This window comes from Corticium candelabrum, chromosome 4 (assembly GCF_963422355.1).
Source record: "Corticium candelabrum chromosome 4, ooCorCand1.1, whole genome shotgun sequence".
NCBI lineage: Eukaryota > Metazoa > Porifera > Homoscleromorpha > Homosclerophorida > Plakinidae > Corticium > Corticium candelabrum.
In genome coordinates, this window is record NC_085088.1 from 745,001 (window position 1) to 760,000 (window position 15,000).

The 15,000-nt window shown below is 42.4% G+C and overlaps 4 protein-coding genes across 5 annotated transcripts in view; 3 read left to right on the top strand and 1 right to left on the bottom strand.

Moving 5' to 3' along the window:
* The window catches only part of LOC134177896 (protein CBFA2T1-like), a 6,347-nt gene extending 502 nt beyond the window's left edge, over positions 1–5,845 (top strand). Inside the window, exons 2-9 of the mRNA XM_062644669.1 lie at positions 79–168; positions 311–519; positions 603–679; positions 748–834; positions 893–1,008; positions 3,052–3,229; positions 3,294–3,520; positions 5,369–5,845. Coding sequence (XP_062500653.1) covers positions 79–168; positions 311–519; positions 603–679; positions 748–834; positions 893–1,008; positions 3,052–3,229; positions 3,294–3,520; positions 5,369–5,701 — 1,317 coding nt within the window. The 3' untranslated portion in view covers positions 5,702–5,845. The remainder of the gene's footprint in view (positions 1–78; positions 169–310; positions 520–602; positions 680–747; positions 835–892; positions 1,009–3,051; positions 3,230–3,293; positions 3,521–5,368) is intronic.
* Positions 5,794–7,801, bottom strand: LOC134177899 (magnesium-dependent phosphatase 1-like). Of its 2 annotated transcripts, none has more exons than XM_062644675.1 (6): positions 7,679–7,801; positions 7,477–7,537; positions 7,294–7,404; positions 6,303–6,410; positions 5,978–6,063; positions 5,794–5,921 (listed from the first exon to the last, which is right to left on the bottom strand). In XM_062644675.1, exons 1-6 carry the CDS (start codon positions 7,728–7,730, stop codon positions 5,833–5,835), a joined length of 507 nt encoding a protein of 168 aa, XP_062500659.1. In that variant the 5' UTR covers positions 7,731–7,801; the 3' UTR covers positions 5,794–5,832. The 2 variants fall into 2 exon arrangements, with proteins under 2 accessions (XP_062500659.1, XP_062500657.1); XM_062644673.1 differs by having other exon boundaries at positions 5,978–6,078.
* LOC134177898 (uncharacterized) lies at positions 7,802–10,473 on the top strand. Its single transcript, XM_062644672.1, has 5 exons — positions 7,802–7,963; positions 8,026–8,097; positions 9,664–9,765; positions 9,882–10,010; positions 10,134–10,473. The coding sequence occupies exons 1-5, from the start codon at positions 7,817–7,819 to the stop codon at positions 10,239–10,241; spliced, it is 558 nt and encodes a 185-aa protein (XP_062500656.1). The 5' UTR covers positions 7,802–7,816; the 3' UTR covers positions 10,242–10,473.
* A 1,131-nt stretch (positions 10,474–11,604) lies between these two features.
* LOC134179067 (hydrocephalus-inducing protein homolog) overlaps positions 11,605–15,000 on the top strand; it is a 22,605-nt gene continuing 19,209 nt past the window's right edge. Inside the window, exons 1-7 of the mRNA XM_062645970.1 lie at positions 11,605–11,723; positions 11,778–12,284; positions 12,510–12,708; positions 12,776–12,884; positions 13,388–13,607; positions 14,019–14,297; positions 14,977–15,000. The exon at positions 14,977–15,000 is cut by the window's right edge and continues 108 nt beyond it. Coding sequence (XP_062501954.1) covers positions 11,655–11,723; positions 11,778–12,284; positions 12,510–12,708; positions 12,776–12,884; positions 13,388–13,607; positions 14,019–14,297; positions 14,977–15,000 — 1,407 coding nt within the window. The 5' untranslated portion in view covers positions 11,605–11,654. The remainder of the gene's footprint in view (positions 11,724–11,777; positions 12,285–12,509; positions 12,709–12,775; positions 12,885–13,387; positions 13,608–14,018; positions 14,298–14,976) is intronic.

Sequence of the window (15,000 nt, forward strand, 5' to 3'; positions counted from 1 at the left end):
TGATCGGTGTGACCCGAAACTCGCTCGGTGCGAGCTCAATTCCTATTGGACATTCTAACAGACGTCTTATTCGTACAGAATTCGCTGATAACTCCCGAGGAATTCCACAAACAGTTCCAGGAAGTCACCAACTTTCCTCTCCGTTCGTTCGTCTTGCCTTTTCTCAAGGTCAGCAAACTCACATTTATAACTACAATCTAACGCGCGCTCGTAGCAATACAAAAACGCATAATTGTGATGATAGTTGATCGAAATTGTCATCAGACGAGAAGTCGTGCGATTAAATTGCGTTTTCTCTCTTTCCTTGCAGCAAAATTTGAGTCTGTTGGCTAAGGAGCTACTGCAGGTGTCCGGCAGTGGCAGGTCGGCGAGTCTCGGTCAACGGTTTGTGCAGCAGGTGCAGGGATCGCCTCGAGTCGGAGTGTCATCACTGAACCTGTACGATAAACGACCAGCAAGCATTGCAGACGTCGACGCCCTAACTCCGGCTTCCGAGGAGCGAAGGAACATAATGGACACGTGCGTTTGATTCTGATTCTAACAATTTTGTGTGTCTTTATTATTGATCTAAATTTTTTCTATTTTTTTAAATTTTTGTTTAGAAAAGAAAGGTCAGCAGATGCTCTCACTAAGGCAATGGACTCACTAGCTCCACCGCCTAAGAAACCGAAACTCGTTGGTGTGTGATTGGTGTGATATGTGAGGCAATCGATTTGATTTCATGTTGGGTGTGGGTTGATATTGTAGGGGATGTTGCCTCTGGTCGAGATCCACAGTCTCCTGTCACGTCTGTGACTGGAGGGTTGAGGACTGCCGTTGCTGTTGGAACGAGGGGTCGGTCGACTGGTTGATGTGTCGCTTCTAAATTTAGTGATTTGTTTGTGGGTGATAGGAGGGAGTAGTTCGATACCGAATGGTACGGACGTGGGGATATTGTCGGGTGGAAAGCTTGTGGAGCCTCCTGAGTTGGGCAACAAGTGTGCGGACGACTGGCAGCATATTGACACTGTGAGTAGGTGGTAACACATACTCACACTTTCACTGCAAATAGTCAGACACCTTTAAGGATGTTGTCTGTTCCCACTTTGTCTCGTTTCGTTTGTCTCTAGAAGGTTGGTTTACTCATTAGGTAGTTAAGGTGTATGTAGTGTTTGTATACTCTTATTAGCTTGGCTGGACGTGAGACTTGATGGTTGTTGTGTGACAACAGGAGAAACAACCGGCGTCATTGGATGTATTCGTAGGCTTTGTGTTACTATTAGGGATTGGTAGGTTAGTGTTGACGAGTTAACAGTGAGGGAAGGAAGTTTTAGTCGTGGGTTATGGTTGTGTGTGTGTGTGTGTGTGTGTGTGTGTGTGTGTGTGTGTGTGTGTGTGTGTGTGTGTGTGCTTGGTGGTGTTCTACTTTATGTGATTAGCTAGGGTTGGTACATGGATGTTAGTTGATGGATGTGGGAGGTCGAATGACTTCCTACTGAATTTGGTGGTTGAAGTCATCAGCTCATGGGTTTTATGCTTTTTAGTAGAGACTCAAGGTAGGTTGGGCTGTTTGTACTAGCTTGTATGTGTAATGTATCATATGGCTTGTAATTAGATAATGCTCCTACAAGGTTGTCTGATTGTTTTTATTTGTGTGTAGTTACTAAGTAGTACATATGTATGTATGTATGGTGTTATTTGTGTGTAGTTACTAAGTAGTATGTATGTATGTATGTATGTATGTATGGTGTGTGTGTATGTGTGTATGTATGTATGGTGTATGTATGTGTGTATGTGTGTATGTATGTATGGTGTGTGTATGTATGTATGTGTGTATGGTGTGTGTATGTATGTATGTATGGTGTGTGTGTATGTATGTATGTATGTATGGTGTGTGTGCATGTATGTATGTATGTATGGTGTGTGTATGTATATATGTATGGTGTGTGTGTATGTATGTATGATATGTTTGTGTATGTATGTATGGTATGTGTATGTATGTATGTATGTATAGTGTGTGTGCGTATGTATGTATGTATGTATGGTATGTATGTATGTATGGTGTGTATGTTGTACACTGTGTGAATGCTGTACTAAAGCTGTGCTGTACTCCTACTGCTCTACGATGTCTGTATCTCTTTTTAGTCTAGTGTGTAAATATTTTGTGTTTGGTTAGAGAATCCCTAAAGGTGTAGTATCCTGATTAATCGTTATTCAGCTATGAGCCATAACAAACGGGACTTTGTAAAAGTCAGGAGACTTTGGCAAATATCCACTCTAAACGTATAGGGCTGAACTGACGTCAGGTTTGTGGGCTATGTTTGTGGAGGACTGGCTGGCTATGTCCGTCACGTTCAGGAATGTCCAACCACCGAGCAATATTTGCGATTTTGTCAATATTTGCGATTTTGCCATATGTGGCAACCAGACACAATGGACGAGCGGCCAATGAAATTTGTAAGCATTCATGAAAGAGTTTCTGACCACAACAGTGTAATTCGTGTTTGCGATTGCCAAGTCTTGTTGAAATAAACAACGGAACTTACCTGTATGCAACTGCTAATGTGAAATCAATTGCTTTCTTAGTTTACAACATTTATACAGGAATCCAACATTGCGTGCCATGAGCGATTTTATGTTCCATATCATATATGTGGTAACTCCCGTTACTGTACTGTGATGACTACAGACTATTTACAGACTTTGTGGTCACGTGAAAGGACAGTGAAATGACGGTCACTTTATAGGATTTGTTGTAGCGTGTTTAGAAAGACAGTAGTGTCTAAATTTGTAATTCTTCATGACAATCCTATTGTGGTTTTGAGAAGGCTCATAGCTGTGGAAGCGATAGTGTAAACACAGCTTTAATTACAGGTACTAGTTGTTAACATAAACATACAAGACAGCAGCATGATCTTATCGTGTGAGGGTTAAGGTGGCTGTCTTACAGAGTAGAAGTTGTTTGTTGTTGTTATGACCAAAACTGTTTGACTTCATATTGTTAAGCAAGAGATCATATTATGTAGCATGAATGTGTGGATGAGAGTTAAGGTGTATTCGTTGTGTGTGTAGATGTTGCAGTGTGTGATGGGAATGGTGGATCGAACAAAGCGTGCCGTCGCCGTCTTGCAACAGAGAGCTCAAGCGGATCGCGACGAGGTCATTGGCTGGGCAAAACAGCAAGTCAACAATGCAGAGCTGGAAGTGAAACGTAAAGCAGGAGAAGTGATGGCCAAAGCAATGAAACAAGGCACTTGAAATTGATAAATTTGTATTGAGTTATATTGTGAGTGATTTCATTTTTGGTGTTACAGCGGAAGAATCCGTCCACGAAGTGAAGAAACGAGCAGAAGATGCAGTAGCCGATGTGAAGAGAACGGCAGTAGTTGAACTACAGAAGGCAGTCACGACAGCCGAAGGAAGGCACAAAGAGGCAATGGCTGCTCTACAGGCTCAAATGGATAATGGTATTGCTGAAGCAAGAAGGCAGGCAGCGGAAGAAGCATTCGAACTTGCCAATCAGCAAGAAGACAGTACAGAGGTGAGACACCAGATGGTGTATAATGTGTTGTCATAATGTTGTAGACCAAACAAGCAGCATGCGTAGCTAGTGTAGAGGATAGCTGGACTGCTTCATGATTTTATTAGTTAGGCACATTAGCATTTGCCAGCAGCAAGTCTGAAATCAATCACATCACATTGGGGTGGGAAGGTTTTGCTTTTAGTTGCTTTCCTGCCTGGATGTGGGCATGATGTACAGCACTTGTTTTGTCTCAGTCTTTCATCTCCAGTCTCTTCTGGTTTACTTTAATGCTGTTGCCTATGCATTTATTATTATTTCTACTAACTATTGCTAGTTTACTGTTTCACACTGAGGTGTATTCAACAGAATGTTTGTCTTTGGTAAGAATGCCATCCATGGGTGATGTGGCACCTACCCATGAGTGATTGGTTTCAGTTGAAACTCAAGGAAGCAAAATTCCCAAAACAAAAGGTGAAATGTGCTCTCCCTGTACTGTTTCAAACTTATACCCCATTTACACGAGCACTTGTAAGTGGGCCAGCCCGTGCTGGCTCGGTTTCTACGGTATGTGTAAACGCGGGCCGAGCCGTGCCAGCTCAGCTCGGAATTTCTAGCCAGGCCAGCACGGGCTGGCTCATGTCAAGTACATCGTGTATACGCATAGCCTGCTGGAAACAAGCTGCGCATGCTCATTTGGTACAAATAGTGTGGAGCAAGACGGAGACTCTGTGTCTTATCCAATTGTGGAGTGACCAAGATGAGCAAGAAGTTTAGCTTTTGAACTCCGTTGCTGCAAGATTCGCCTGGCGATAGACCCACGTCTCATGTAAGTAGTACGACGTGTCGTATATGTCCTACACATTCTCAATGATTGTTGTAAAGCCATAGAGAAAAAACGTGAGCAGCTTGACTTCTATCCGTTGCAAACGTGAGCTAATGCGAGCTATGTCAATCTCAAGTAACTAACGCACGTTAATGACACGGTCATTGGCTTCCTTCTACAGAGTGTGTGGTGTAAACACAGGCTGGAATACTGGGTTGGCACGTGACTCAGCTCGCTATGCGTGCTGGTGTAAACGGGGTATTAAAGAGTGCGGTCTAATCCATTGTTAACATGATAGACTGTGAGGACAATTGGCATGTGCACCTTTGTCCACAGGAGTGTTTCAATTACAGGTGGTCAGTGGTTGTTCCCATGACCTTTGTTGAGGGTTATCAAATAATATATCAAGTCTATAGAGTATCAGTACTTATTTTAGTTTCAGTTAAAGGTTCTGATGAGAAACAGAATTGTTAGTGTTGGCAAATAGAGATACGTGGAGAATGTTGTTTTCAGTGTCTCTGTCCTGGTTTCCTGGATGCTGTGGTGTCCGGTTTTATCAAGACATTTGACCTTGGCATTATACATCACATCACTTTAGTATCCTGTAATAGTTATGGGTCATTAGCTTATCTATTTGCCTGACATGAGGCAAAAATGTTTAGAAGTTATCAGGGTAGCCCTATGACCTACCATATTTAGCCATGACCAGCTACTTTGTTACATGGCTAGTTTGCTGGCAGTTTCTGCTCTAGGGCAAGGGGGGCAGGGCGAAGAAAATGATGACAGTCTAAGGGGTTAGGAACAAGTTTAGCAAGTCAGATGAGACATGGTCAACCAATAGAGTGTACATAATTAAGGACACACACACACACACACATACACACACACACACACACACACACACACACACACACACACACACACACACACACACACACACACACACACACACCATTGTAGTACACGTGTACATGCACTGTACTACAACTATATTACATCACACTACAATTCTGTTTCTCATGATTCCATACATTATCTCGTAGAATTGTTGGAATTGTGGTCGGAAAGCGAGCGAGACATGTAGCGGATGTAATGTCGCTCGATACTGCGGGTCATTCTGTCAACACAAAGACTGGGACAATCACCACCACGTCTGCGGGCAGGTAGTACACCCCCCTGATCCTACCGAGTCCGGAGAGCAAATTGTGAACGAGAACACAGCTGAGAACACAGCGGACAACAAGGACCAAACAGACAACCACGACATGACGGGTCCCAAAGAGGCCGCTGCCGAAGAAACCGAAGGAAACACAAACACGGTGACCAGCAGCGAGGGACAAACGAAGACAGTCAACGAGTTCCCCGTCCATTCATAACGTTCATCTATCACTTGAGTTAACAGTTTTGATTTGGAGACATCAAATACAGAGTTACTGTTTTGCTAACGTAATATTTCACTCATTTATCACACGGAAATACGACAAGGAGGGAAAGTTGTTATAATAAATCACGTTTGCCTAGTTCTGATAAACTCATCCATTGCTGTGTGAAAAGCATGCCGAGTGAGGCCAGTGTGTACTAGAGCACACGTCACTCCTGCAAAGTCCACAATTTATTGAATTTGCATGGTGTGGTGTGGAGTGTTGACGAACCCAGTCTGCTGATGTCTGTAATGTTGCGTTGTTCGTCGTCGAAGAAGAGCATGTCGATGTACCTCACTCCCGACATTGCTCTGAACCTGAACGGCAATTTGCTAATGACAGTTGCTGGTTAATATAAATAAGTTTAATTATTACTCGAGGCGTGAAATGTATTTGGTCATGTGATACACAGGTACATTTGTCACGTGACCAGCCTGTCCTAGCATTTCATGCCTTATATGGTAACAAAACAGACTATCAACACAACAGTGAATTATGATGGTCGGTGAGGTCTCTGTTTGAGGTGTTCACTGTACAGTAGCAAGGTTATTATTACCTTTTGAAGTGTGCTGTTTTCGATCCCGGATATATTTCTTTGTAGTGAAAATAATTGTCCATGTTGAGCTCTTTGAGTAGGTCGTGAGCAGCAGCCGGTGCTTCCGTTCTAAATGGTAGCATTACATGTAGGTGTACAAAGACGCCAACAGAAATGCTGTCTGCAGCTATTGTTGGTTGCATGATCGTCTGTCTGTCTGGTTTGTTTGCCTGTCTGTCTGTCTGTCAAATAACATTTATTTCAAACATACATCTATAATACAATGCTAGCAAGGTAACTATATAAAGTTCTGTAACTACGAGAGTTTACTAGGACTAGATTTAAAACAAACAAACATGTAACACTCAAAAAGAGAACAATGCAGACTACCCGGAGCCAACTTAGTGGCTGAAAACTGGGTAGAGCAACCTACTGTACAGTCAATGTCATTTGTCAGAGCTGAGATTTTTCTCATGATGACCTTAGCGTTGCACTTCTGAAGTTGAGTTGAGAATCTCTTTCTCCAGATGTCCAGAAGTCTATCTGTCTGTCTGTCTGTCTGTAAATACATATATTTTCAAACATTGAACTGTCTGTCTGTCTGTCTGTCAATCACATATATTTGAACTTTTATCTATGATACATTTTGCAATGCAGGGTACTATGTACTGTCTAACTACTAGTAGTGTTCATCTGTCTGTCTGTCAATCTGACTTTGTATTTCACTGAAGATAATGACAGCAAACATAAACAAACAACAGCATGGCAGTTGGAATGGTCCATACGTCAGTCAAGTCACCCAATCTAATAAAGTATGCAGACGGGTAGCAATCCTCCTCCTTTGCAACTTGAAATAATCACTTTGTAATATTACAGCGAGCATTACCCAACACAATATTAGCTGTTTGGTACATCAGTGCAGACAGTCATTTGTGCACGACTGAAACATCCCTCCACATTTACATTAATTTTGGTGGTTTGATATTAAATAGTTATTGTTATTTCATCTCACCGTGAGGCTGCTGCTAGTTTAATTTCTTTCTCTGCTAATTCGTTGAGGAGATCTCGGACGTCAGGATAAAGTTCTATGTGGTAGTTGTTTCTATCATATGCGCCTCCTTTACTGCAGTTATTACAATAGAATAGTTGAACTTAAATAGTTGAATTGGGTTTAGAGAAGATACATGTGCCACACCCATCTGACTTGAATGGAGGACTAACATGGGTATCGACCCAAAATGGCCAAAGCGTGTAATCTGTATGAGACATTGATTTGTTATTCATTGACACACACACACACACACACACACACACACACACACACACACACACACACACACACACACACACACACACACACACACACACACACACACACATTGATATCATCATCTCACCGAGATCAAACACAATCAGTTCTGGTTCATTTCTACGCCTTGCTAAAGTCATCTGAAACCAGACGACGACCAGAAAACCTAAACCCACCACCAACCCAATTAGGTTTAATCCTACTTATCATATGCGCATGCGCAATAATGGCCGCAGCAGCAGACGTCGAGACCGATGAGACGGTAGAACAAGCGCCCAGCGTCTCGAACGATTTAGAAGATGCGACAGAAGTTAGTATCGAGGCTTTGTCTAAAGACTTCGCTACCCTGTTTTGCGTTGAGACGTCGAGAAAGGTAAGAAGTTTGTCAACAGGGTGGGTTGTGCGATCACGTGATTGTTGGTTGACTTGGTGCAGACTGGCGGTATGGAGGCTACCACAGACGACATCTTGGCGCGACTGGATGAATATTACCAGCTTGTAGAAAGGGTAAGAGTTGTGACAATACGGATTGATCAGTTGGAGGCGTAGACAGACGGACGGACAGACAGACAGACAGACAGATGGACAGACGGACAGACGGACAGACAGATGGGTAGACAGACGGACAGACAGATGGATGGACAAACGGACAGACAGACAGATGGATGGACAGACAGACAGATGAATGGACAGACGGACAGACAGATGGATGGACAGACAGACAGATGGACAGACGGACAGACAGACAGATGGATGGACAGACAGACAGATGGACAGACAGACAGACAGATGGATGGACAGACAGACAAACAGACAGATGGATGGACAGACAGACAGATGGATGGACAGACGGACAGACGGACAGACAGATGGGTGGACAGACGGACAGACAGATGGATGGACAAACGGACAGACAGACAGATGGATGGACAGACAGACAGATGAATGGACAGACGGACAGACAGATGGATGGACAGACAGACAGATGGACAGACGGACAGACAGACAGATGGATGGACAGACAGACAGATGGACAGACAGACAGACAGATGGATGGACAGACAGACAAACAGACAGATGGATGGACAGACAGACAGATGGATGGACAGACGGACAGACGGACAGACAGATGGGTGGACAGACGGACAGACAGATGGATGGACAAACGGACAGACAGACAGATGGATGGACAGACAGACAGATGAATGGACAGACGGACAGACAGATGGATGGACAGACAGACAGATGGACAGACGGACAGACAGACAGATGGATGGACAGACAGACAGATGGACAGACAGACAGACAGATGGATGGACAGACAGACAAACAGACAGATGGATGGACAGACAGACAGATGGATGGACAGACGGACAGACGGACAGACAGATGGGTGGACAGACGGACAGACAGATGGATGGACAAACGGACAGACAGACAGATGGATGGACAGACAGACAGATGAATGGACAGACGGACAGACAGATGGATGGACAGACAGACAGATGGACAGACGGACAGACAGACAGATGGATGGACAGACAGACAGATGGACAGACAGACAGACAAACAGACAGATGGATGGACAGACAGACAGATGGATGGACAGACGGACAGACAGACAGACAGATGGATGGACAGACAGACAGACGGACAGACAGACGGATGGACAGACAGACGGATGGACAGACAGATGGATGGACAGACAGACAGACAGATGGATGGACAGACAGACAGACTGACGGACAGACAGATGGACAGATGAGATACATACAGACGGACAGACAGATGGACGGACGACAGACAAACAGATGCAGACAGACGGACAGATGGATAGACAGACAGATAGACGGATGGGTGGACAGACAGACAGATGGATGGACAGACAGTCAGACAGATGGGTGGACAGACAGACAGTCGGATGGATGGATGGACGGACTAACATCCAGATGGACAAACAGACAGACAGACAGACAGACGGGTGGACAGTCAGACAGGCAGGCACATACAATGGACGTTTTTATGTTCTATTTTGTGTTGGGGGGTATATTATATAGAAAGTGTTTGTTTTAGATTCACCAAGAGTCAGAGGCCGCCTTCGAACAGACATTGCCTGCACTTCAGGCTCAGTGTGATGAATTGACTGCAGTATTTAGGAGCATCGACCAGTTGGAGGTTTTGTCTATTGTCTTACTATCTGTTGGCTATAATCCCATTCCATTTGTCTGTCCGTCTGCCCATTTGTTGTTTACAGTCTGCTGTTGCATGTTCCTTAGCTTGTATTCTGTTAGGCATTTATTGCTGTTGTTCGGGAGAATGTAACTGAGCTGGAAAAGAAAGTAGCCTTAGCAGACAAAGAACTCTCTGTAAATCCCATAAAACGAGCTTTTCAGAAAGTAGAACTTCCCGCATTTCTAAAGGTGAGTTGTGTGTGTGTGTGTGTGTGTGTGTGTGTGTGTGTGTGTGTGTGTGTGTGTGTGTTTATTTTAATTTATATATTTAGTTAAATATTTATGTATTTTATGTATTTAACATTGTTGTAGAGAAGAACGGGCTTTGGATCGAAAGTACTACAGCAGCCGCATTCCGACAAGAAATGGCAGCGACCAGATATATTTCAAACTGATGATTATCTTGGCAAGCCTTCGTGATGTCATTGCCTGTCACGTGATTACAGAGGCGATATGTCTCTCATATTTATTTTTGCACAAACTTGCTATTCTATTGCTTCTTGGCCGTTGATGATGAACTACGTTAATGTACATGTATAAATTGCAGAGTTCCAATATTAATTAATTAATTATTAAGACTTGCATTAATTTCGTTTTGCCGCTTCGTGTAAACTTGATATTTGCTCAGGAAAAAGTAAAATGTGCTTTCGCATTACTGACTCACCTTCAATCGACGGCGAAAAGTACACATATGGCGATGGTTCGGCTTTCTAGATAATGAAGGCACTTTGTGTCACGTGATTATGTGCACGTTTCGCAACTTTCCGTGTGTTTTTCGCGCATCATGCAAGCCCTTTTGTACTGTAGTATGGCCTTCATTGGTAAAAATACGAAGGAAAGTGTGAAAGACCGAGCGATTGCAAGTGAATACGAATATGGTATTGTAATTATGTTATTATAATATGTATTGTAATATGTATTATAATATGTATTATAATATGTATTATAATATGTATTATAATATGTATTATAATATGTATTGTAATATGTATTGTAATATGTATTATAATATGTATTATAATATGTATTAGAATATGTATTAGAATATTATTATTATAACTGTAAATTGTTCTCTTTCACTGTTAGAGCCGCCTGAAGCGTCTAGGCCCGCCTCTTGTGTGCTCTAGTAGCTGGCAAGACTAAAAACAATGCGCCACGCAACACAGCAAGTTCGGTCCGCAGTCCAAGGCTTTAACGTACGTTAATGTTTACTGCGCGTGCGTCAATCGGTAAAGCCTTTCTTTAATTAATAATTATTAACCTACTACACATAATAATTATTAATGGACGCTAGTTGAAGAAAATGTCTCGTACGATTTTTTTGCGTTATCATAATGCTCGGCTATCAAGTTTGCTCTTGAGATAGCGCCAAACTTCCCAAATTGAAAAAAGACCAGAAAGCGGAGTCAAGAGGTAATGCGCGTGCGTCAATCGGTAAAGCTGGTTGGTAGTCACGTGACTAACTAGTAAATTGGTTGACGGTTTGGAGATAGATTGTGCAATATGTTGTTGTTATTAATTACTTGTTGTTAATTATTGAAAAGCATGCTATATTTGATTACAACCATCTAATTATAAATTTATTAGTATTAATTAATTAATTAATTAATACAATTATTATTAGTTATTATCTTTATTTATTATTATTAATTTATTTTATTTATTATTGTTGTTATTGCTATTATTTTTATTACATAAGTAAGCATAGGGTCTAGTGAACATTTTTAACACAAGCAATGCTTATTGCGCATGCTCAATTTCCGTGGCAACGGCTTCGCACAAAGACGCGGGCGCACACGATCAGTTGGTCGTCTGTGAATTTGAGTTCAAGCAATGAAGAAAGCAGCGTCTACGAAAAAGAAACACCTGAAAGTGGTGAAAGGAGGCGAAACAGAGCAAAAAGTCAGTCATCTAGACGCGAAACGGCAACATTCCTTCATGTTCTTGTTTCTACAGCTAAAACCATCGCAATACATGTCTCAAATGCGTCTATCTACTGACGAGCTCTTGTCTAGCACGAAAGAGGCGACAGTGCCTAAAATCATCGAGTTTCTCGACCTTTCCGAGTGTTCGTATTACAAAGAGTCTGCAGTTGATGTTGATCAACCACTCTTTCAGCCATTTCCTAGTCAAGTGGTTTTCCAGAACTACAAACCGTACGAGGTGTACGAGGTGCCGTTGGTGTTGAGGAATGACGACAAAGTGGCGAGAAACGTGCGAGTTGTTCATGAAGAATCCCCGTATGTTGAAGTTGTGGCTCCGAAAGGAGCGGGAAGTAAGGTCGCTCCCGGAATGGAGACGACGTTTATGGTTCGGTTTAAACCCAATCAGAGAACGGATTACATTCACGAATTGACTTGCATAACGGAAAGAGAGAAATTTGTCATTCCCGTCAAAGGCGTAGGCGCCAGAGCAATACTTGATTTCCCGGATGAAGTTAATTTTTCGACGTCAACAGTCAAGGTACAAGCGCATTGGAAAAATAAATACAACCAAAGTTATTTATTAGTTTGTCCGTTTGGTTGTACATAATTAATTAAGTAAGTAAGTAATCTCCGAGGTTTGTTGTGCTTGTGTAGGCAAAGCCTATGAGACGTGTTCTGTATTATTGGAATAAAAACATTTTGTCTGTCTGCGTGTCTGTCAATACCTACACATTTTGTTGTCTAACTTGTCTTCATTCGCCAGCACACAGCCAGCAAGACATTGCTCATTCGCAACATTGGTAATCGTGACGTGAACTTCGCTCTTACAACGAATGACCCATATAGTGTGTCCCCACCAAGTGGTCGGCTGGAGGTGGGCGCGTGGCTACAAGTCACAGTTGACTTCACACCGTCAATACTGGGAGATCATAATGATGAGCTGATCATTCATTATGACACTGGTATGACTCATTGTTTTCAATTAGTATAAATAATTTTCTTAATTATTATTTCTGTATTTGGTTTTAGGAGAGGACGTGTTTGTTAGATTGTATGGAGCTGCAGTGGAGGCTAATGTGAGGCTTGACAAGAGTTCTCTCATTCTTGAGAAGACGTTCATTGGGATGATGACTGAACGGTGAGCTAAGCTACTGAATCGTAGTGGCAATGATCAGCTTGAAATTTGTGAAGTGTTGTGTGCAAGTGTGTGAGGCAGATGGATGGTAAGACACGGTGGTGAGACAGGCAATAGACAGACAGACAATGGAGAGACGAAATATAGATGGATGGACAGACAGGTAGACAGACAGACAAACAGGGAGACATGGGCAAGGGACAGACAGGCAAACAGACAAATACATGGATGAATGAATAGATAACAGACATACGAATACACACCAAACTATTGAAAGGTTCAGTATTTGTTATCTGAACACGTGTGCATGCACACACACACACACACACACACACACACACACACACACACACAACACACACACACACACACACACACACACACACACAACACACACACACACACACACACACACACACACACACACACACATGCACACACACACATGTTTGACCACAATGGTTTGCTATAAATCACGTTGGTTACTGTTTGCCATGTTGTTGTAGGAGTATTACTGTTACCAATCGAAGTGATGTAATTGCTCGTTACATGTGGAAAGCACTGGCAAGCGCAACAGATGATTATAACCAAAAGCAAGAGTTGAGAGAAGATCTTAATGCAGAAGAGGAAGCAGAACGTGACGAGTTTCTTGACGAGTGTCAAGCAAATCCAGTGTTGAGAGACCGTATGTCTCTCTTAACGAGAACATTTCAAAACAGACGAAAGGTACGTATGACACACACACAAACACACACACACACACACACACACACACACACACACACACACACACACACACACACACACATGCACACACACACACACACATGCACACACTCTTTATTTGTTTGTTTACTTGTTTGTTCATTTATCTGTTTATTTGTTGATTTGTTTACGTGTTTCTCTGTTTATTTATTTGTCTGCTCTCCGTTTATTTTTCATTTGTTTGTCTATTTATTGCTTACTGATTTGTCTTGTATGTGTCTGTTTGTTGTTGCGTTCACTTATTATTTCATCACTCATTTTACCTTTCAACCCATTTTGTGTGTTCATTAGTTAATCTACCAGTTTGTCTACATTGCTCCACATTTCTATTTATTTATTTATAATCATGTGTTTTACTCGGTTTATCCACAGGCTGTCGACACAGATGCCTTGTTGTTTCATGATGACGACGTCATCTCTATTGATCCTATTGATGGTGAAATCTGGCCCAATTCTCAGGCAGAAATCACCGTCAAGTTCCAACCGAGAGAGGCAGTCACTTATGTGCGGACTGTCTATCTGGATGTGACAGGAAGAGAGGAACGGCTGCCTTTGAAAATTCGAGGCGATGGAATGGGACCAATAACTCAACTTTCATTTGACACTCTGGATGTTGGCAACTTGTTTGTGAATTCAACTCATAGTTATGAGGTGAGTTCAAGAAACGAGAAGAGTGAGAAGTTTTGTGTAGCTAGAAGTATTAGTGGAACGAGACTGACAGACTGGTGGACACACAGAGTGACAGACAGGCTTACAGACAAACCAAGAGATAAATAGATAGACTGACAAACAGACAGACAGACAGACAGACAGACAGACAGACAGACAGACAGACTAACAAGCAAACAGACAACAGACAGACAGATGGACGAATGGACAGACAAACAAATTGACTGACAAACAGACAGACAGACTAACAAACGAACGGACAAACGGTCAACAGACAGACAGACTAACAAACGAACGGACAAACGGTCAACAGACAGGCAGACAGATGGACGAATGGACAGACAAACAAATTGACTGACAAACAGACAGACAGACTAACAAACAAACAGACAACAGACAGACAGATGGACGAATGGACAGACAAACAAATCGACTGACAACAGACAGACAGACTAACAAACGAACGGACAAACAGTCAACAGACAGGCAGACAGATGGACGAATGGACAGACAAACAAATTGACTGACAGACAGAGACATTTAAACAAACAGACAGACAGTCTGACAGACAAACAAATGGACAAACAGAGAGCTTTCTTTACTTGATTTGTCGCTGCTGTTTCCTACTGTTGCTCTTAGTCATTTTGTTGTGTTACTGTAGGTGATACTGCAGAACAAAGGAGAC

Excerpts from the sequence above, each read along its gene's own strand:
- LOC134177899 (XM_062644673.1), bottom strand. The coding sequence starts at position 7,730 with ATGACTTTAGCAAGGCGTAGAAATGAACCAGAACTGATTGTGTTTGAT. Across the intron at positions 7,405-7,476 it reads CCTCCATTCAAGTCAGATGG|TAAAGGAGGCGCATATGATA; the intron begins GTGTGGCACATG and ends TAATAACTGCAG. Across the intron at positions 5,922-5,977 it reads TACAGACATCAGCAGACTGG|GAGTGACGTGTGCTCTAGTA; the intron begins GTTCGTCAACAC and ends TGGACTTTGCAG.
- LOC134177898 (XM_062644672.1), top strand. The coding sequence starts at position 7,817 with ATGGCCGCAGCAGCAGACGTCGAGACCGATGAGACGGTAGAACAAGCG. Across the intron at positions 8,098-9,663 it reads ATTACCAGCTTGTAGAAAGG|ATTCACCAAGAGTCAGAGGC; the intron begins GTAAGAGTTGTG and ends TGTTTGTTTTAG. Across the intron at positions 9,766-9,881 it reads GGAGCATCGACCAGTTGGAG|GCATTTATTGCTGTTGTTCG; the intron begins GTTTTGTCTATT and ends GTATTCTGTTAG.